Consider the following 22,689-nt stretch of genomic DNA (forward strand, 5'->3'; position numbering starts at 1 on the left):
GCTGCATTCTATGAAGGTGAACCTTGTTCCCTGACTCCCCTTGCAGACCCCAGAAATAACTTTATAAAATCTGACCGCCTTGGGGCAGAGCGAAGTGCACCTGCCTGAGTTGGGAATGACTGCGCAGGCGCGAGATTCAGCCCAGCTACTTGGATGATGACAGAGGTGACAGACACGCCAATCATCAAAGGACGGCAAACAGCGGCAGGAGGGGGAGACAGGAGCTAAAAAAGAGCACGCCCATCCGACCAGAACAGGTCATTTGCATACAAGGCGGTCAGATTTTATAAAGTTATTTCTGGGGTCTGCAAGGGGACTCGGGGAACAAGGTGCACCTTCATAGAATGCAGCCCAGGAGCTGCAGAAGGGGATACTTTTGGTTTAATACTGACAAAAAATTGGTGACCGGTTCCCTTTAAAGGTGGTGCCCCACAAACAAAGTACATTTTAATCAATAGAACTTGGAATAATTACAAACAATTTCACCCTTGAAGATATGTGTTAAGTAAAAAGTGATTTTTATATACTGTACTTTCGATCTCTGAACTCAGTAAAACTGACCTCTTTGTGTGATTTTTGGTGGATGATTGTAGTGTCATTAAATTGGTTAGAAGTTAATGGATTTTCTGCAATTGGCATTAAATGTTAATATCAAAAATTGCGTAACATGTTCCCTTTAAACCTAGTCTTAATCTTAGTCTTACTTATTGTCATAGTCTTAGTCGTAACCCTACTCCTAATCTTAGTCCTAATTCTAATCAGTCTTACTTATAACCCTACTCCTAATCTTAATCAGAAGGCAGAACATGCAGCATTGCATTGTGGGGCATACTGCTTCTCGTTCTTGAACTGATTTTAGTTTGTGTTTTATAGACTTTATATTGATTTCTCTAACAATATCTTCAAATATCATTCTTTATTGCATTTGTCCTTCACTTTTATGATTCATGCTGTTGCCCAAGTCGCATGGGTACTTGCAATGAGGAAGAATATGCTACATAACAATTGTCTTCCATGTTTCAGGTTGTCCCCTTGGGTGAAGAAAGAGAAGGACTAAAGCATCCTGGATTAATGTTGAAGTATTCAACATATAAAAACTTAGCTCAGCTTGCAGTGAAACGAGATGACCTGGAGACAGCAATGGAATATAACCTAGAGGTATGTTGTTGTTGTTGACGACCACTAAGGCTGGTTTCACATCAGCGGTATTTTGACGCACTGCCGGATCCGGCACAAATGCAGTACAGTTCTATACAGTTCACAGGCATCGTGGCAAGCTCCGGTCATATGCTGTCTCATGCTCCGGTCACATGACCGAATGTGACCGGAGCTTTCCGCGATGCCTGTGAACTGTATAGAACTGAACTGCATTTATGTCGGAACCGGCAGTGCTGCAAAATACCGCTGATGTGAAACCAGCCTTAGATGATCACTTAATGTTCCAATAAAGTTCCTATTTTTGTGACCTTATCCCCCCACCCCTATGACCACTGGAACTGTGCCTTCTGACATTTTGACACTGTGTTGCAATTTTCAGTACAGCACCAAGTGCTGAGGACCCTGGTGGGTCAACACAGGTTGCCCAAATCTCCAGTATGAATCGCAGCATGTGATTTTGCTCCAGCATTTCAGAGAAAATATAAAGTATTTTGAAGAACCGGTTAAGGACCATAGCTGGAGACTGGACTATTGAGGCACTGACCCCTAGCCGAATGGCAGGTCTCTCCTATGTACGAAGGAAGGAACGATCAGTCACCTGCCGTGGTACTGTGAGAAGCCAGATGGAATCAGCGCCAAACTAGTTTTATCTTCTGCTGAATCTTCAAAGTACATTTCAGAGAATACATGGCTGCAACTAACACTGCCCGTGGTTTGGGTTTGCGATCACATGATGGTTCGTCTCTTCCAGCTTCTCTCAATAGAATAGAATTAAGAAAAACTGAAGGTGTGTAAGCTACACATGACCGCATGTATGCAAATCACATATGTGTTGTCATGTGACATCTTAAGTCACACCGACAACACCCTAAAATTGAGACAACTAGTGCACAGCACCCTGTCATAATTCAGAACTCTACATTCACGTAGAATGATTTCGGATTTTGGTCTCAAGCTGGAGAAACCCTTTTAAATATACCCTTTTCAACATTGAAATTGTAACTCGAAGAAGGAAATGTTGAAGAATTATGGAAATCACAGGATGGATAGATATGTTACTGATATCAAAAGGTGAAAAAATGTAACCAAACATTTAAAAGCATCACGATTTATTTAGTATCAAGTATGAGCGCCAAGGTTTGAAATGTATACACTTGCAAGGGGTTTTCCACTACTTTTCACTTTCTTGCTATATATGATAGCTCTTTAAAACAATACATTTTGTAATATACTTGTACAGGATGTATAGCTCTTATGAGCACATCTCAGCAGGGATCACATAATACTGGATTGTTATGCAAACTCTTCTTCCTTCGCTGTTATGTCTGATGCTTCATTTTCCGGCACAGAAATCAGTCCAAATGAAAGGAAGTTGTCACTTGGGCTCATGATGGTGGGTGTAGACGTTTTCAAGTGTATCACAGTTAATCTGCCTCACTAGCTATGCTTTCAGCTTCACTCAGCAGTAAATGCAGGGGCTTACACCTTTGCTTGAAATGCAGATTGCAGCACTTTACTAGCAAAGGGTTTAGGTAATCCAATCACTGATTTGTATAGCTGAAAAGCGCTGAAATTTACATAGTGAGAGGGTTGTATTGGCCATCTGGCAATTGCCAGAAGGGCTGGTACCCACCCTGGGCTGCTCTGATACTTGGTATCTCCTAATCTCTTCAGCAGCGCATTGTGGAGAATGGAGGGGGCGAGCTAAGTATTGGCTACTGCATTGCATTTTGGAACTTGTAGTAATAAAGCACAGTAAGCCTGGGGAGAGGAAGGGATGGATGTATATATCCAGAGCTGCTGCTGGCAGACACCAAGTGATGCTATCTGCATGATAAAACATTTATATTACTGTTATTGGAGTATGGATGCATTTAGTGGCACATAATAGCACAATTGATGAATAAAAAATGAAATGAGTTAGGTAGTAGATAACTTCTTCGATGGTTGTCTGAGGAATGTTGTTGTATATACTGAATACACATACGTTCGAATAGAGCAAACTGTTATCCTCATCTGCTATGATGGACCTGAACTTAAATGGCCCTATTGGTATAGTATAATTGAGTTTTCTTTCAGATGGTTTCCACATGTTGTAACCATTGTATTTGGCACTATTAGGTCAGTTTTCTTTCAAATGAGACACATCTCGGTCAGATCAATAGGGTGTTTCCACGCATCGTTTTAGACTAAAATTGGATTGGACAGAAATTGGTCAGATATTTGTATGTATACAGATGATTGTGAATGTCCCAGTGACTCCACATGATCAGATAATGATATCTCCTGGTGATATGCAGTAATGTACTATGGAGGGAAAACTCCTTTACAAAAGGGTTATTATGGTTTAAGCAAATTAAGGTTACTCTTTGTATAGTTTAAAGTTATATGCTTTACCAGCATACGTTATCAACTTATCGGGATTTTTAGGATCTCAGCTTTAACTTATTAAATAGGTTCCCCCATAAAAATTTGTGCTGGTGATGGGATGGACACTCAGTTATATAGCTCCGATAACTGTATTCTCACTGTAGAAAGCCGTGCTACTATCTGTCCAATTAGATGACCAGGCAATTTTTATGTATTGATAGTACATTTTGGAGGTTCCTAAGTAAAGACAAGTAGCAGAGATCTTGCAGACCTTGAGAGATTTATTTATTTTTTCTTCTGGAACGATAATGCATTTTTAGCTGTGACTGGTTAACATGTACGTTGACCGTGCACTATCGCTATATATAAATATATATATACTAGCTGTAGTACCTGGCGTTGCCCGTGATAGCAATTGTCTCTCTGTCTCTTTTCCATTCTCTCTCTCTCCCAGCCTCTGTTTTGTCTCCCTCTCTTTCTGTCTGTCTCTCTCTCTATCTCTTTCTCTGTCTTTGTCTCTTTCCCTGTCTGTCTCTCTATCTGTCTCTGTCTGTCTGCCTCTTTCCCTGTCTGCCTCTTTCCCTGTCTGCCTGTCTGTCTCTGTCTGCCTGCCTCTGTCTCTCTATCCGTCTCTCCACCAACATACTACCTCACACATAAGCTTCTTATACTAAGAATGTCCTTCGTTGTCTATATCAACCAAACACAGCTCCTATTAATGACCTGTAGCTCACAGCTCCATTGATTTTAATATAAGTAGGTTTTTGGTGAGCAACTGTAAAGTGCGGGGTTCAATGTTCCCCTCAAAACATAGTCCATGGCGTTCCCTCAGTCAAATGAGGTGTCTGTGTAAAAGTTTGTGATTGTAAATGCGACGGTACAGATTCCATTAGTGGGCATACATACTGACACTTATATATTAGTACAGACCAAATGTTTGGACACACCAGAGAGATTAGTTCCCGTGATCCCAACGTATTGTTACCTCTCTATAAATCACTTGTAAGGCCACATCTGGAATGTGGGATCCAGTTTTGGGCTCCACATTTTAAAGAGGACATTCAGATGTTAGTCAGTTCAAAGGCGTGCAACTAGACTACTTCAAGGAATGGAAGGCCTCCCATATGATGACAGGTTGAAAAAGTTGGATTTGTTTAGCTTAGAAAAAAGACGTTTCAGAGGAGATCTCATTTATTTGTATAAATACATGTGTGGTCAATATAAAAGGACTGGCACATGACTTGTTTCTTACAAAGACAATACTAAGGACCAGGGGGCATACACTGCGAGTGGAAGAAAAGTGATTCCGGTAGCTAAATAGGAAAGGATTCTTTACAGTTAGAGCAGTCAGACTGTGGAATGCCCTACCACAAGAGGTAGTAATGGCAGATAATATAACAGCTTTTAAAAAAGGGCTGGATGATTTCCTCAGTACACACAACATTGTTGGTTATAAATGACTTAGTGACCAAATGTAGAACTGGTGGAGGAAGGTTGAACTAGATGGACCTAGGTCTTTTTTCAACCTAAGTAACTATGTAACCTTCTCATTCAAAGAGTTTTCTTTATTTTCATGACTCTTAAAATTATGCATTCACATTGAAGGCATGAAAACTATGAATTTACACATGTGGAATGAAATACTGAACAAAAAAGTGTGGAAGAACTGAAAATATGTCTTATATTCTAGGTTCTTCAAGGTTCTTTTGCTTTGATTACTGCTTTGCACACTCTTTGCATTCTCTTGATTAGCTTCAAGAGGTAGTCACCGGAAATGGTCTTCCAACAGTCTTGAAGGAGTTCCCAGAGATGCTTAGCTCTTGTTGGCCCTTTTGCCTTCACTCTGCGGCCCAGCTCACCCAAAACCATCTCGATTGGGTTCAGGTCTGGTGACTGTGGAGGCCAGGTTATTTGGCGTAGCACCCCATTGCTCTCCTTCTTAGTCAAATAGCCCTTACACAGCCTGGAGGTGTGTTTGGTGTCATTGTCCTGTTGAAAAATAAATGATGGTCCAACTAAATGCAAACCGGATGGAATAGCATGCCGCTGCAAGATGCTGTGGTAGCCATGCTGGTTCAGTATGCCATCAATTTTGAATAAATCCCCAACAGTGTCAGCAGCAAAGCACCCCCACACCATCACACCTCCTCCTCCATGCTTCACGGTGGGAACCAGGCATGTAGAGTCCATCCGTTCACCTTTTCTGCATCGCACACAGACACGGTAGTTGGATCCAAAGATCTCAAATTTGGACTCATTAGACCAGTGGAAAGTTGTGCTTTGGTCCGATGTCCATTCCTTGTGTTCTTTAGCCCAAACAAGTCTCTTCTGCTTGTTGCCTGTCCTTAGCAGTGGTTTCCTAGCAGCTATTTTACCATGAAGGCCTGCTGCACAAAGTCTCTTCTTAACAGTTGTTCTAGAGTTGTGTCTGCTGCTAGAACTCTGTGTGGCATAGACCTGGTCTCTAATCTGAGCTGCTGTTCACCTGCGATTTCTGAGGCTGGTGACTCGGATAAACCTATCCTCCGCAGCAGAGGTGACTCTTGGTCTTCCTTTTCTGGGGCGGTCCTCATGTGAGCCAGTTTCTTTGTAGCGTTTGATGGTTTTTGGCACTGCACTTGAGGACACTTTCAAAGTTTTCCCAATTTTTCGGACTGACTAACCTTTATTTCTTAAAGTAATGATGGCCACTCGTTTTTCTTTACTTAGCTGCTTTTTTCTTGCCATAATACAAATTCTAACAGTCTATTCAGTAGGACTATCAGCTGTGTATTCACCAAACTTCTGGACAACACAAATGATGGTCCCAACCCCATTTATAAGGCAAGAAATCCCACTTATTAAACCTGACGGGACACCTGTGAAGTGAAAATGATTTCTGGTGACTACCTCTTGAAGCTCATCAAGAGAATGCCAAGAGTGTGCAAAGCAGTAATCAAAGCAAAAGGTGGCTACTTTGAAGAACCTAGAATATAAGACATATTTTCAGTTGTTTCACACTATTTTGTTAAGTATTTCATTCCACATGTGTTAATTCATAGTTTTGATGCCTTCAATATGAATCTACAATTTTCAGAGTCATGAAAATAAAGAAAACTCCTTGAATGAGAAGGTGTGTCCAAACTTTTGGTCTGTACTGTGTGTAGGTATGTATGTATGTATGTATGTGTATATACCGTATTTTTCGCTTTATAAGACGCACCTCCAAATTTGGTGAAGGAATAGAGAATTTTTTTTTAATAAATGGGGTCCGTCTTATAATGCCAGTGTCCGTCTACCAAATCATATAGAGTATATGTCCCTCATAGCCCCCCCATCCTAAAATTAGCCCCCTTAATCTGGATATGGCCACCTTATATTGAATATAGCCCCCTTGTGCTGGCACATGTCCCCCAGTGATGCAACATGTCCCCTATTGCTGCCACACGGCCCCCTGTGGCTGGCACAGACGGCCCCCTGTGGCTGGCACAGACGGCCCCCTGTGGCTGGCACAGACGGCCCCCTGTGGCTGGCACAGACGGCCCCCTGTGGCTGGCACAGACGGCCCCCTGTGGCTGGCACAGACGGCCCCCTGTGGCTGGCACAGACGGCCCCCTGTGGCTGGCACAGACGGCCCCCTGTGGCTGGCAAACACTGCCCCTTGTGGCTGGCACACATCACCCTGTGTTAGATATGGCCCCCATGCTGCTGCTTTTAGTAAAATAAACTCTTTCCTTAACTTCTCCAGCACTGTGCTCCCTCGTGTCCCCCTCCTTGGGGTTGACCTCCGGCCTCCTGCCTGCATTTCCTGGTTCACGGTCCCGGTCATGTGATCGGCACAGCAGAGTGAAATCTCTGCGTGCATGATCACAGCACCAGGAGGGAGACCGGGGAGACACGCTGGAGGGGGTAAGTAAAGAGTTTTTTTTATTTTACTATGGGCAGCAGCATGGGGGCCATAGCTAACACAGGGGTGCATGTGCGATCAAAGGGAGCACAGGCAGATATAATATGCGCAGCTCCCCCAGCCCATCGCCGCGGTGCGGTTTCAGCACCACAGTGATGGACAGCGGCTGTGCATATTATATGAGCGGGAGCAGGAGATCAAAGGCTCCCTCCCGCAGCTTCACCAGCCTCCACCAGCCCCCCCAGCAGCCCCCAGCACCGCTCCAGAGCGGCCCCCACCTCCCCTGGACCCGGCAGTATATAATCCGTATATTCGGTTTATAAGACGCACCCCCTACTTTCCCCCAAAATTTGGGGGAACAAAAGTGCGTCTTATAAAGCGAAAAATACGGTGAGTGTATATATATATGCGTGTATATATGTGTGTGTGTGTGTATATATCTATTTTTATATATATATATATATATATATATATATATATATATATATATATATACACACACACATATATACACGCATATACATACACACATATTATATATATATATATATATATATATATATATATATATATATATATATATATATATATGTATAAATATATGTGTATATATAAAAAGAAACATCACCTTGGCTTGCAATTTTCTTTTTACAATTTTAAAACTTATGTTTGGTATCAGCGTGATGGTATTGACCAGGTAATTTTTATCATACAGTGAACTCCATAAAAAATAAAATTGAAAAATCAATGGCGTAATTGTAATTTTTTGTAATTCACCATTTCACATCACTTGTCATTTTTGTTCTGGTAAAATTAATTGGTGGCATTCAGAACTAAAATTCATCAGGAAAACGAACAAGTCCTCATGGCTATGTCAGCATGGAATTAAACATTATGGCTCTATGAAGGGGAGAAAAAATAAAAGCAGAAATCCACTGTATCCTTAAAGGTTTACATTGTTGTAGTTTTTACTTTGCAACATGCAGTATTTTAAAAAGCCTAACATGACTGTTGAATCCTGTTACTGATACTGGGAGCTAATGGTAATGGATACTTTTTGTTTGTTATTTTGGAGTATTTCCCATTTTATTTTATTTTTCCCCATAGGCTGTCATGTTAGACTCCACTGATGTCAATCTATGGTATAAAATTGGTCAGCTGGCTCTTCGCCTCGTGCGCATTCCTCTAGCACGACATGCATTTGAAGAAGGACTTCAGTGCAATCCGGATCATTGGCCGTGTTTGGATAACCTGGTCACTGTCCTGTACACCATCAGTGATTATAGCAGTAAGTAGAACATTCCATCTGCAAAAAGCATATAACAAGTCTATGTAATGTGAGAGGTGAAACGAGTATCAAGGGAAATTTACATTGTCTGGAAATAGCAAGATAATAAAGATTTGTTTATTGCACCTTAGAGTGAACCTGTTAAGTGCAATATGCACCTTGAACCATGAGCAGTTCTGGGTACATATTGCTAATCCCTGCCTAAATGTCCCTGTATACACTAGCATAGATAGATTTTTAGAAAAAGTATTTCTAAAGATCCCATATGATATGTTAATGAGGCCAGCGACTAGTCCCCTGGGCGTTGGTTCCCTTGGCTAGTCGGCCCCCTTAGCACATAGCGCACATACAGGGGCATGCTTAACATGCTAATGAATGCGCAGCGTCAGATGCATGGTTGCTCTCACCTTTCTCATGCCATGGCCGTCTGACGCTGGACTTAGGCTCAGTGCACATGATCCCGGACTTTCGGTCATGCACACTGTGACGACATGGACTCTCATGGGTTAACGTTTCTTAAAATCCAGCCAGACAGCACGATAGATTGTCTATAGATGGGGGAGAAGTCCCTCATTGTTTTTACAAGACTCTTGTTGACTCAATGTAATTGTGTTGGCCACTGAAAGCTAGACTATTGTTCTCCAGACATTTCCAGTAACCATTGTATTGTAGCTGTGTATTGATAATGTAATTACCTTAGTAGCCATTGTCTAGTCAGTGACTCCCAGTTTACATGTACACCCTCAGCCTTTCTAAGCACATCATTTGAATGAGCATTGTCCATGTAGCTTGAAATTCGTCCAATGGGAGAAGCAATCTTGTCCAACCAATGGATGAGGACGCAGTGTGTCCAGGGGGAGGGCTGTGGCTATAAGAGAGGACTTCTTTAAGCCACCAGGTTGATGATGGTTGATGGATTCAGTCTAAGCTCTTTGGAGCTGACTGGAGGATCAGGACACCTTATGGCTTCAATCTAGGGACTCCGGATCCGGTTGGAGACCATATCCACAGCCTAGGGATTTCGACTCCGGCTGCCAGGATTGTAACATCAAACCAGGACTACCTAAGGAGGACACGCAGGTTGGGACAGTTCAGTCACCTGTTACAGACTTTGCAGACCTCAGACAGCTTGGAACCTGTGAGGCATGGACATTCTAATCCCTGGTGAGCCAGCGGAAGGGTGAGACTCTGTTGCCTGTTACATTTGTGTGTTTTGCTGGTTATGCGTTATGTGCCGTTAATATTTTGGGGATCCAATAAAGTCTAATTATTGTGGTTCCCTCACCCTGTGTTGTCTGAGTAGTGTTACGCCCACGGTTAAGGAGGCCGGCGTTCAGTTGGGATGAGCCCTGAGCCACGCTGTCTTTCTAAAGGCGGCGGGTTTTAGTGGACGAGAGCGCCCACTGAGCCCCGTGTCTCCACAATTGGTGGCAGCGGTGGGATACTACTCAGCCTGGTTTACCCAGGGGAGCTGTAGTGGACTGGTGTTTTCGGACACCGTCCAGGGCTCAACAACCAGGGAGGCACATAAGCATACCCAGCAGGCCATAGGGGAGGCATTCAGGTTTCTGACGCTGCCATGTCCAACCCCACCAGCTCAGCCATGGGACAAGGACAAGAGAGGAGTTACGACCGCTGCAGTAAATGGATGCTACAGGATCTGTGCCAGAGGCGAAAGATTATCTACTGGAACGCTGAGACTCGGTCAGCCTTGATCCAGAAATTAGTCCATTGGGATGCCCAGAATGATGCAGAGGACGATGAGGATCCCGCCGATATTGACCCGGAGGATTTAAACTATGTGCCACATCATGGATCTAGTGACAATCGGAAATCAACTTTGTCCAAAATGGCCCAAGCCACAGCATTGTTGGATGCATTGGGGCCTAGAGCCTCAAGAGAAGAGAGGGCTTGGGTTATGGAATATGTTTATGGGATTCCAGCTGCCGTACTGCTAGCACCAGCCGGTCGAGAAGGATGGTCCCGCTACCCAGCAGAAGCTGCACCAAAACAAAGAGGCCGCATGCTTGGAGCCCATCTGCCAGTCCAACCAGTCAACATATGCCGAGATGAACCAACGAGACCTGAGGAATGCTACTCCCAAGAAACACCAATAGCTGAGGAAGTGGTTTATCCAGTCCACACCCTACGGCAGGTCGGACAACGTACACCAGCCAACCTCCATCCCCACATCCAGATGGTCAAGGTCGGTGATATACAGGCTCAGGGACTTCGAGACATTGGATCTTCCATCACTCTGGTAAGCCCAGTTATTGTTTCCCCAGAAGACCCTGTACTGGATTCCCAATTATCCATCTCCCTGGCTGAGGGCCAGCGCTCAGACATTCCTCTGGCATGTGTGCAGTTGGACCTAAGGACTGACCAGGGAGAGGTCGAGGTGGAGATTGTGAACAGCCTCCCCATACCTGTCATTGTGGAGACTGACCAGAGCAAGGCTGATGTGGAGCTTATGGACACCGTCCCCACACCAGTTATTTCGGGAAAGGACCAGGGAGAGGTTGATGTGAGACTTGTGAACAGCCTCCCCACACCTGTCATTGTGGAGACTGACCAGACCAAGGCTGATGTGGAGCTTATGGACACCGTCCCCACACCAGTTATTTCGGGAAAGGACCAGGGAGAGGTTGATGTGAGACTTGTGAACAGCCTCCCCACACCTGTCATTGTGGAGACTAATCAGAGCAAGGCTGATGTGGAGCTTATGGACACCGTCCCCACACCAGTTACTTTGGGGTCTGACCAGGAAGAGGTCCATATGGAGTTTATGGACAGCCTCCCCACACCTGTTGTTTCGGGGTCTAGCCAGGAGGAAGTTGAAGTGGGGTTCATAGATGGCCCCACCAAGCCTGATGTTTCGGATACCACTCAAAGGGAAGTGAAAGTGGGGCTTGTGAATTACCTGCTCACACCAGTCATTTTGGAGAATGACCTAGGACAAGGGCTATCCAGTCAGTTTGAAGCAGCCATCACCCACCTCCAAGCCAAGCAGGACCCTGATGTGGATTTTTCTAACATCTTTTCCAGGGATGGTTTACATTCCCGGTCTCCAACATCCACTTCTGAGCCAAGAACCGTGAGTAAGCCTAACCACACTGTGGCTATTGACTGGGGAAGGATTGATAGTGGGAGATTTGTGCAGGCCCAACTCATGGACCCCACCTTAGTGCTTGTCCACAATATGGCTGCTCAACTTGGGGGAGGTAATCAGCGGGAGGTGTATAGATGCAAGCCTCTGTTGTTGACCTCACCATTAAAAAGGACAATGCCGTCAAGAGGAGAAGGATGATCGGAAGCCTATCATGTCTGGCTAATATTAAGAAGGGGGAGGAATGTGACGACATGGACTCTCATGGGTTAACGTTTCTTAAAATCCAGCCAGACAGCACGATAGATTGTCTATAGATGGGGGAGAAGTCCCTCATTGTTTTTACAAGACTCTTGTTGACTCAATGTAATTGTGTTGGCCACTGAAAGCTAGACTATTGTTCTCCAGACATTTCCAGTAACCATTGTATTGTAGCTGTGTATTGATAATGTAATTACCTTAGTAGCCATTGTCTAGTCAGTGACTCCCAGTTTACATGTACACCCTCAGCCTTTCTAAGCACATCATTTGAATGAGCATTGTCCATGTAGCTTGAAATTCGTCCAACGGGAGAAGCAATCTTGTCCAACCAATGGATGAGGACGCAGTGTGTCCAGGGGGAGGGCTGTGGCTATAAGAGAGGACTTCTTTAAGCCACCAGGTTGATGATGGTTGATGGATTCAGTCTAAGCTCTTTGGAGCTGACTGGAGGATCAGGACACCTTATGGCTTCAATCTAGGGACTCCGGATCCGGTTGGAGACCATATCCACAGCCTAGGGATTTCGACTCCGGCTGCCAGGATTGTAACATCAAACCAGGACTACCTAAGGAGGACACGCAGGTTGGGACAGTTCAGTCACCTGTTACAGACTTTGCAGACCTCAGACAGCTTGGAACCTGTGAGGCATGGACATTCTAATCCCTGGTGAGCCAGCGGAAGGGTGAGACTCTGTTGCCTGTTACATTTGTGTGTTTTGCTGGTTATGCGTTATGTGCCGTTAATATTTTGGGGATCCAATAAAGTCTAATTATTGTGGTTCCCTCACCCTGTGTTGTCTGAGTAGTGTTACGCCCACGGTTAAGGAGGCCGGCGTTCAGTTGGGATGAGCCCTGAGCCACGCTGTCTTTCTAAAGGCGGCGGGTTTTAGTGGACGAGAGCGCCCACTGAGCCCCGTGTCTCCACACACACTACTTCAGTTTGAAGCCAGGACACGTAAATCCGGCTTCATAGTGCGCATCACCGAAAGTCCAGGATCATGCACACTGAGACGAAATCCAGGAGTTGGACACGATAGCAGTAGAGAGGTGAGCACGACCATCCTCTGACGTTGTGCATTCGTTATTATGTTAGCACACCCACAGGGGCGTACTAACATGGTAAGGAGGCCACCTGGCCAAGGGAACTAACACCCTTGCAAGTAGTCCCTGGCCTCATTGGCATATCATATGGGGTCTATAGAAATACGTTTTCTAAAAATCCCTTTATCTATGCTACTAGATGCTGGAACTGCTACATAGGGATTTTAAATATACACCCAGAACTACTCGTGGTTCTGGGTGAATATTGCACTTAACAGGTTCCCTTTAAAAGCGTTGTACATTTTGGCAGCTCCTGTCTGTAGGCTTTTTATGGCATATGGGTGCAATAGAAGGATTTTTGTGTACTCACCGTAAAATCTCTTTCTCTGAGTCTTCATTGGGAGACACAGGACCATGGGTGTATGCTGCTGTGACTAGGAGGCTGACACTAAGTAGACATAAAAAAAGTTAGCTCCTCCCTAGCAGTGTACACCCTGAGCCGGAGGCGGATCTATGCCAGTTTAGTGTGCAAGCAGTAGTAGGAGAAACCTGAACAACCATAACTAATCAAGATAATAAACAAGAAAACACACAGTATCTTATCTAAACCTATACTGTATATCAATATAGAAATATACAAAATATAAATAAGCCGGGTACTGAAAAAAACGTGTTCCCATAAGGAACCAGTAACATCCGGCAAACTAAGAGCAACCCAATATCCAAACAGGGTGGGTGCTGTGTCCCCCAATGAAGACTCAGAGAAAGAGATTTTACGGTGAGTACACAAAAATCCTTCTTTCTCTATCGTTTCATTGGGGGACACAGGACCATGGGACGTCCAAAAGCAGTCCCTGGGTGGGTACAGGAGCAATCACACAGATTCATGACATCTCCAAAACTCTGTAAGAATGCTCGGTGCAAAAGTATACCGCCTTATCATAAGTGTGCGTCAGCCGTCTGCTGTATCTTGTAAAACCCTGGGAAAGGTATGAAGGCTTGACCACTTGGCGGCTATGCGAACTTGTATGGCTGACGCCTGGCGTCTGATTGACCAAGACGCCCCAATTGCACAGGTGGAATGGCTATTACACCTCTCGGAGGAGACCTGTCTCTAGTCCTGTAGGCCTCTGATATGGTCGGTAGGATCCAACTTGCAATGGTAGCCTATGACGCCGGCATGCCCCTCCTTGGCCCAGTAGACAGGACGAATAGGCCGTCTGAGGTGCAGAAGGGTGCGGGTCTCGAAGCGTAACTCCTAAAAGCTCGCACTAGATCCAGTGTAAGCCGTGACCTTTCCAAGGATCGAGTGGAGGCTGGACCGAAGGATGGAGGCACAATCTCCTCATTCAGGCACTGCTTGCGGTGGGAAGGCAGGAGATGTGCGCAGATCAACCTTGTCTTGGTGGAAAACAAGAAAAATGACCGGCATGAGAGGGCTGCCAGTTCAGACCTTCTTCTGATTGAAGTGGCTGTCACCAACAAATCCACCTTCCCAGATAGGCGTGACATTGAGGATTCCTTTTAGAGGTTTGAACTGGGCTAATTGAAGAGATCCTAGCACCAGATTGAGGTCCTATGGTTCTAGCGGAGAACGATCTGGTGGTGCCAGAAGGGCGACTCCCTGGATGAACTTCCAGACTTGTGGCCGAGATGCTAGATTTCTCCTGAAAAAAACAGATAGACCCGACACCTGCCCTTTGAGGGTTACTAGCGAGAGACCCGTCCGTAAGCCTGACTGAAGGAAGGCCAGTAACAGGGAGCGACAGAACCGGTGGAGATGAGTTGCCGTTGACCTCACACCATTGAAAGAAGGCCTTTCAAGTGCGGTAGTAGATGTTTGAAGACGGAGGCGTCTAAGCTCTGACCATAGTCTGTATCACCTGTGGGGTAAATGCTGCCTGGGTTAGTAGCCAGGATTCAACAGCCGTGCGGTCAAATTGAGAACCCCTGAATCTTGAAGGGCGAGAGGACTTTACGACAGCAGGTACAGACGATCTGGGAGCCACCATGGGGTGTCTGAAGAACTGCGTGAGCTCTGCAAACAACGCTTGCCTGGGCCAATCCATGGCAATGAGTGTCACTGGGATGCCTTCTTTGATTTCCTTGATGACTCTTGGTATCAGTGGAAGCGGGGAGGATGAAGGGGAACCGGAACTGCTTCCATGGAAGTATGAAAAAACGTCGATTCCTGGCGATCGCCGGTCGTGGTAAAGGGAGACGAACCGTGAGACTTGATTGTTGAACCGAGAGGCCATCAGGTCCACATCCGGAATCCCTCATCTGAGGCCGGTTCATTCGAACGCCTCTTTGTTGAGGGATGAAGCCTGCCGCCAGGCCCTGCCTGCTGATGAAATCTGCTGTCCAATTCTCCACGGTGGGGAAATGTACTGTGGAAAAAACTGGAGTGATGAGGCTATGCCCACTGTAAGATCTTATTCACCTATGTCATCGCCATGACGCTCTTTGTTCCGCCCAGGTGATTGATGTATGCCACTGCTGTGGCGATGTTCGACTGGATCCTGGATGGCGATTCCTGTATGAGGGGCTGAAAATTCTGTAGGGCTCGGAGAAAGGCTCTGATCCCTAAAAAAAAAAAATTGATAGGCAGGCGGCTCCCAAGGGAGGGCCATCGACCGTGGGCCCTGTGTTTCGGAACACCGCTCCCCAGTCAGAAGACTGGCATCGGTGGTGACTGCCTTCCAGTGTACTGGTATGGAAGACCTTCCCCTGGACCGATGAGGGCCGTTGGTCCAACATAGAAGCGAGCGGCGGGTTCCTGGACTCAATTGGGTCCTACGATTCAAGGTGGATAGAGGAAAATTGACCCATCTGTTCGGCCGAGTCAGCTGAAGGAGACGAAGGTGGCAGCGGGCGAACGGAACCGCCTCTATTGTCGCCCCTATCCGACTGAGGATTCTCCGCCTGGGAGTGACGGAGGATCTGGAGGTCTCTTCGGAGGGAGACGATCTTCACTAGCGGAAAGGACCCGCGTCTTTGGATGGTATCGAATTCCATGCCTAGACATGTAATTCCGCTGACCGGGGTCAGAGAGGGCTCCTTCCGAATTGATGAGCTAGCCGAGTCGGGATAGGATGTCGATGGTGACCTGAACACTTAGGAGACAGCCGTCAGAAGAAGACCCCCTGATCACCAAGACGTCCCAGGACGGAATCACCAAAAATGATCTTCTGCTATTGCGAAACGCAGGAACATCTGTGCTGTTGGGAACTTCGGGATGTGCGTCCTGTATGTCCGACGATATAATTGATGCAAACTCTAATATGTAACCTGAGTCCGGCATCCCTCCGACCCAGGCGTCCGTGAACCGAGTCCGCCAGACGTGATTGGAATGAGACGGGCGCCCCCCCTCCACCTGATCTACGCCCGGCGCGCGACGACCTCAAGTCATCTAGCGGGGTTGTGCTGTGATCCGGATGTCGTCCTTGATGGCTGACGTGGCTTAGAACGCCGGGAAGGGCATGTCTTGAAGGACAGAATCTTCCTGTTCCTCTGTATTCCAGGCTCTGAGTCAGATCGCCCGACAGATGGCTACCGTACTGCTAGCCGCTTGCGCTGCGCCGTAGGCTGCTGACAGAGACGCGTAGAGCATGTACTCACCCGCTAGAGCAATCTGTTAGCAATGCTGTGAGCTCCGGAGTACTCGATCCCGCGCGAAGACCGCTGTTGAAGTTACCGGCCCAGGACATCATGGATCCTGCCAGTCAGATGATGGCGGCGAAAGCATGCGGAGTACCGTGCCCGCTGTCTGAAGAGCTGAACGGGCAAATCTCTCTGTATTTCGATCCGTGGCGTCTCGGAGCGATGCCCCGAGCGGGAGAGACAGTACTGGGAGATGGCAGGCGGGAAACAGGAGTGTCGACCACAGGCGAGCCTGCCCATTTCTTCCTGAGAGCCTCAGGGAAGGGGTAATGTAAATCAAGCGACTTACCATTGTTGAATATCTTGATCGGTTGTCGCCTGTGCTTGCATAGAATTTCAGCAAATTCTGGATGGTCACCGAATTGCCTGTGTGCCCGCTTAACTTGTTTGGGAGAGACATGCGAGCACTGGGTAGCCACAGAGTCCGTCTGGAGCTATTCGCGTATGACTTACCGCTTAGATCAGACTATCCACCATACCTCTGACCTCGGCCGTCTGATCTGGATCCAGCAGCGCGACTGCATCCGACTCTTCTCCTGAAAAGAGGGTCGGCCGGTCCCGGGGACGAGTGGCACTCGGGCCCTGGAGGTGATGGAGACCTCTGGGAGGCACTTGAGAGGAGGCCCAGTAGGTCCGCTTCTGTGCTCCAGTAGTAGGGTCTGGATCAGACCGACTGTTGTCCAGAGTCAGCTGGACCGGGGGAGCATGGTCGGGCGTAGGGAGCGACTGCAACGCCTGCACGATGATCAGAGACGCCCTTGGAAGGGAGTGCACAGACTGGGACAGAGGGGTCTACCACTCCGGGGGAGGGAGCGCAGTGGAGCTCGGGTTGTCCTATAATGCTGCAGTAGCGACAGCGACTGGGATGCTGGCGGTGGCTAGGGCAATCTGCATGGCAGTTGGTCTGGGGCGCAAGCCGAGCAGGGGGCGAGGACTGGCTTGGGAGCATTTTCCTTGCAGGCTGTGCATGCAGAGTCCGCTATAAAGGGGCCCGGCTTGGATGGGTGACTAGATTTAACCATTGCTTAGGGAACCCACTAGTGACGTTAGGGAGGAGACAAGAGATAGGGGAAAAAATAAGGAAAGAAGATATAGTCTGTTCCTAAGGAGGAGCAGCACTCACCCAGGTCCTGTGTCCTTCCCAGGTCAGCAGAGGTCTCAGAAAACTGCGGGGACAGCAGTGCTGAAGAAAAGCGCGGCCCTTCATTCTTTTTTTTTTTTTTTTTTTTTTTTTTTTGGAGGGCGTGCAGGGGGAGGTAGGCCGAAGCCGGGGACTAAATTAGTGGGCGGCCCGCCGGGAGCGCAGCGCTGAGCGCAAAGGAGTCTTACCTGCGTCCTGCCGGCGTCGCTGCGATCCTCGGCCCCATCTTGCCTGCTGGTGCGTTGCTGTACGCTGGAGGAGCTGGGGAAAACTGCTGAGCGCTCCTGCGCTGCAGTGACCACGATCCCCAGTCTGGGCCCAGTGTAGAAGTGAACGCTGGGGAGGCCTGGTGTTGCAGAGCGCTCCTGCGCTGCAGCTGCGATCCTCTCCCTGTGTCCTGTATTGCAGGGGACGCTGGGGAGGATGGGGGCGTGCCAGAGGACTGAGCTGGCTGTCTCCGGGCAGGAGAAGCGGGGGGCGTGGCCGCGCGCGCAAACAGGGGGGCGGAGTGCTCCGGCCGGAGGTAGGCCCGAAGCCGGGGGCTAAATTAGTGAGCGGCCGCCGGAAGCGCAGCGCTGCGCGTGGAGAAGATCCTACCTGCGTCCCGGCAGTGTTGCTCTGATCCTCGGCCCCATCCTTGCCTGCTGCGGCTGCCGGTGAGTCCAGTCTGCCCCTGGGAGACACCAGGGGGGAATGCTGGGGAGCTGTGGGGAACACTGCAGAGCGCTCCTGCGCTGCAGTGACCGGATCCTCTGCCTGGGCCCAGGGTAGAAGGAAAACGCTGGGGGAGGCCTGGTGCTGCTGAGCGCTCCTGCGCTGCAGAGCCTGCGATCCTGTCACCGGGTCCTGGATGGGGAAGCCACGGGTTGCAGAGATTCAACGCCGCCTCCACCAGAAACACCCCTTGGGACGGTACCATAGAGGAGGACGGAGAGTGTGCCCTTAAAAAATAAAAAGTTCGACCCCAAGCAGCCCCTGGGACGGTACCATGGGGCAGGAGGGGGATAGGGCCTGGCGTCTCAAGCCTCAAACAACCCTGGGGACGGTACCCCGGAGGGAAGGAGCAGGCGAGGGTTCTCTCTGATGCGGGAACTTTCACCCTGCAGAAGAGACAAAAGCCTAGAAAGATGAGAAGGCTGAGCGGCGCCGTAATAGCGAAAAAAAAAACGGAAAAAAGGAATAGCCTAGGCTGAGGTTGGCCCACAGAGATATGGGCCCACTTCAGCCTCCTACGACACTAAGCAAAAAACTGGCATAGTTCCACCTCTGGCTCAGGGTGTACACTGCTAGGGAGGAGCTAACTTTTTTTATGTCTACTTAGTGTCAGCCTCCTAGTCACAGCAGCATACACCCATGGTCCTGTGTCCCCCAATGAAACGATAGAGAAAATAAGTTATCCACCCAATTTGGACCATACTGGAAGGCAGAGTGCAAATCCTCTACAAAGTACATCTCTTCTTGCCTTGGAGTACTTATGATTGTGTCCTAGTCTTACGTGGTGCCTTTCTTTCCAGCCTGTCTGTACTTCATCTGCAAGGCTTTAGAGAAAGACTCTCGCTACAGCAAAGGTCTAGTGCTAAAAGAAAGGATCTTTGAAGAGCAGCCATGTCTGAGAAAGGATTCTTTCCGCATGTTCTTGAAATGGTAAGCAGCTTGGTCAGTATAAAATCTGGTACGGCAGCATTCCCCAACTTCAGCCACCAACAGTGCATATATTCAGAATTTTCTTAATATTGCTCAATTGTCTTAATTATCACTTGTGCAATGCTAAGGAGATCCCAAGATGTGCACTGTTGGTGGCTCCTGAGGAATGGAGGTGGGGAGCGCTATGGTTCAGCACAAAAACTATTTAAAGTACCATAGTTTAGCACTATTACAACAGTACTGCCAGGTAGCTGTTTCTTAAGTCAGGCAAGTAGCACGTTAGATAAAACCGTAGTACATTATGTGTATTGGGATTAATTGATTCTATGTTTGTTGTTTTTTTACCCTTGCAGTGACTTATCCATTCATGATGTGGATGTTAGTGAAGAGGAGACCAACAGAATTGTGGAGGAGGCATTAGATTTACGCAGGAAGAGACAAGCGCTGAATGTAAAGCTGGAGGAGCCAGATCTGAGGCTGATACAGCCACTTCCATATTTTACGTAGGTATTATATATCGGATAGCCGAGGCAGGAACGGCAATAAATATTAATTCCTAATATTATTTGCTCTGTTTTTTCAGATGGAAGTGTCTTGGAGAGAGTCTGCTGGCTATGTATTGCCACCTTACAACATGTGAACCCCCTCGTCCTAGTTTGGGGAAAAGGATTGACCTCACAGATTACAAAGATGTAACACAATTGGACGGTGTTCTCCAAACGTCATCTCTTAGAGACAAAATCATAGACGTACCCATGACCTGCACTCCATCAGCACCAGTTGTGTCAGTTGCAGAGCCCACCCCAACTATCTCTACCACTAATCCAATCATGTCCTCCCAAACCAATAATGATTCTTCAGCTGCTCAAGGTGAGAGCCATTTCGCCTGTTAAAGAGAAACCAACAAGATTGGGTAGAGTGGAGAAGGCCAGGATTGCAAACCTGATACATTCCTCACTATTCCAGCAGTTATGTTCTGTCAGTCTTTGTTTACTGCTCTGCAGAAATGGCGTGCCCGACTACCCTATATCTTCTGCAGCCAATCACTGGCACCTCCGAGGTCAGTGATTGGCTGCAGCAGTTACATGGGTGGTTTGGCACATTATTGCTGAAGCAGAGTAAACAATGGTTCATTCTGCAGTGATGATATGCTCAACCACGTATGTAACAGGAGTCAGCCACTGGACAATACACCACGAAGGCTAGTAATTGGCTACAGAGTCATCTGGGTAGTCTGGTACATGATTGGTGAAGCTCAGTAAAAACAGACTGACAGGGAGCAGTAACAATTGAACCACAGGAGATGAGTAATAAGTATTTTATGGCATCCTCCCCCTTGACCAATTTTTCTCATTGTACAAACATGACTGTTTTCTATACATCTTACTGTATGTATAAAGACTATTTCAGATAAGAGGAACAATCATCCATAGGGAGATTAGCAATTTTGAAGTACCGAATTCTCCAATTAAAATTTAACCTTTATTATTAAATTCATTAAAAGGTCCTCAATCAATAAAATCAGACAAACAATACATATAGAGTTTGGCCCCTCCAAACAAGGAGACACGTGTAGGCCAATAATTATTACCGCTATAGTGATTGAAAATTATCTCACCAGATGACTAGATGCTATCAACATCAAGGTCCAAAAAAATCCTGCATGCATGTGGCAGGAGCGGTCGTGCTTCTTGCTCTGTTTTTTGACAGAGCAAGAAGCACGACCGCTCCTGCCACATGCATGATCAGGTGCTGGGTCCATGTTGTATGGGACCTGATTTGGATTCACCGTTTATATGACTCTGTGATGAGTCTGGGTCCACTGCATGCCTATTGGATATAACGGGTTCTTGATTTTATGAGACCCGGAATGGATTCTTAAGCTCCCCTGAAGAGTTCTTTCAGAATGAAACGCGTTGGGAGGTATATCCTTTATTTATAAGGTTCCGCCATGAGATGGTCTGAACCAATCAGAATTTGAATCATAAATCAATTGGTGAGATTAATCCAATTATTTTTTTGGACCTTGATGTTGATAGCATCTAGTCATCTGGTGAGATAATTTTCAATCACTATAGCGGTAATAATTATTGGCCTACACGTGTCTCCTTGTTTGGAGGGGCCAAACTCTATATGTATTGTTTGTCTGATTTTATTGATTGAGGACCTTTTAATGAATTTAATAATAAAGGTTACATTTTAATTGGAGAATTCGGTACTTCAAAATTGCTAATTTCCCTTTTGATATTTGATTAACAACCCATTGGCTAGGAACAATCATCCATAGCATCCAGTCAGTTTGCAGCATAAAGCCTTTCAGGGAATGCAGAATGCGTTGAATAACAATGTATTAAAGCAGCATTCCAGCGTTTTGTGTTTTGTTTTTTTTTTAGTTTTTTTTTGTTGCAGCGCTGGAGTGGCTCTTTAAAGGGAACCTGTCACCAGTTTTTTGCCCTATAAGCTGTGTCCACCACCACTGGGCTCTTATATACAGCATTCTAACATGCTGTATATAAGAGCCCAGGCTGCTGTATAACATAAAAAACACTTTAGAATACTCACCTAGAAGGTCGCTCCGGTGCACAACGGTCGGAGGGGTGGCGCCGTTCTGCAGATCAAAGTGCACCTGCGCAGGACCTCAATGCCGGCGCCTGTGTATGACGTAGATGCGTCATGCACCGCGGCTTCAGAATAAAGAAGAGCAATGTGGCCGAAAGGGGAGACGCCGGTCCCGGAGAACAGCGCCACCCCTCCGACCGTTGTGCACCGAAGCGACCTTCTCGGTAAGTATTCTAAAGTGTTTTTTATGTTATACAGCACAGCCTGGGCTCTTATATACAGCATGTTAAAATGCTGTATATAAGAGCCCAGTGGTGGTGGCCGCAGCTTATAGGGCAAAAAACTGGTGACAGGTTCCCTTTTAAATGTAAGTCCCCTGCCTCCTGTCACATATTTACTTTCCGGCATCTACACCTTATACAGACGGATAGTCAGAAGTTATGTCACAAGCGCCAAAACGAGGCTCTCATAGAGATGTATTGATTTGTGACCTCCGGGGCACTCCATGAAACACTGAAGCAGCCAGCAGGTCACAAATCGCTGTGTGCCGTGGTAATTTTTCTAAAAAAAAAT

General features: G+C 46.8%; 1 protein-coding gene across 9 annotated transcripts in view; it reads left to right on the top strand.

Moving 5' to 3' along the window:
• Window positions 1-22,689, top strand: part of CABIN1 (calcineurin binding protein 1) — a 356,172-nt gene that overhangs the window by 43,134 nt on the left and 290,349 nt on the right. For all 9 annotated transcript variants that reach the window (XM_075321598.1, XM_075321591.1, XM_075321647.1 and 6 more), the window contains exons 5-9: window positions 1,024-1,158; window positions 8,522-8,702; window positions 19,428-19,557; window positions 19,911-20,060; window positions 20,141-20,427. In XM_075321598.1, the coding sequence (XP_075177713.1) occupies window positions 1,024-1,158; window positions 8,522-8,702; window positions 19,428-19,557; window positions 19,911-20,060; window positions 20,141-20,427 (883 nt within the window). The remainder of the gene's footprint in view (window positions 1-1,023; window positions 1,159-8,521; window positions 8,703-19,427; window positions 19,558-19,910; window positions 20,061-20,140; window positions 20,428-22,689) is intronic.

Source organism: Anomaloglossus baeobatrachus, chromosome 1, assembly GCF_048569485.1.
Source record: "Anomaloglossus baeobatrachus isolate aAnoBae1 chromosome 1, aAnoBae1.hap1, whole genome shotgun sequence".
In the NCBI taxonomy this organism is placed as follows: Eukaryota; Metazoa; Chordata; class Amphibia; order Anura; family Aromobatidae; genus Anomaloglossus; species Anomaloglossus baeobatrachus.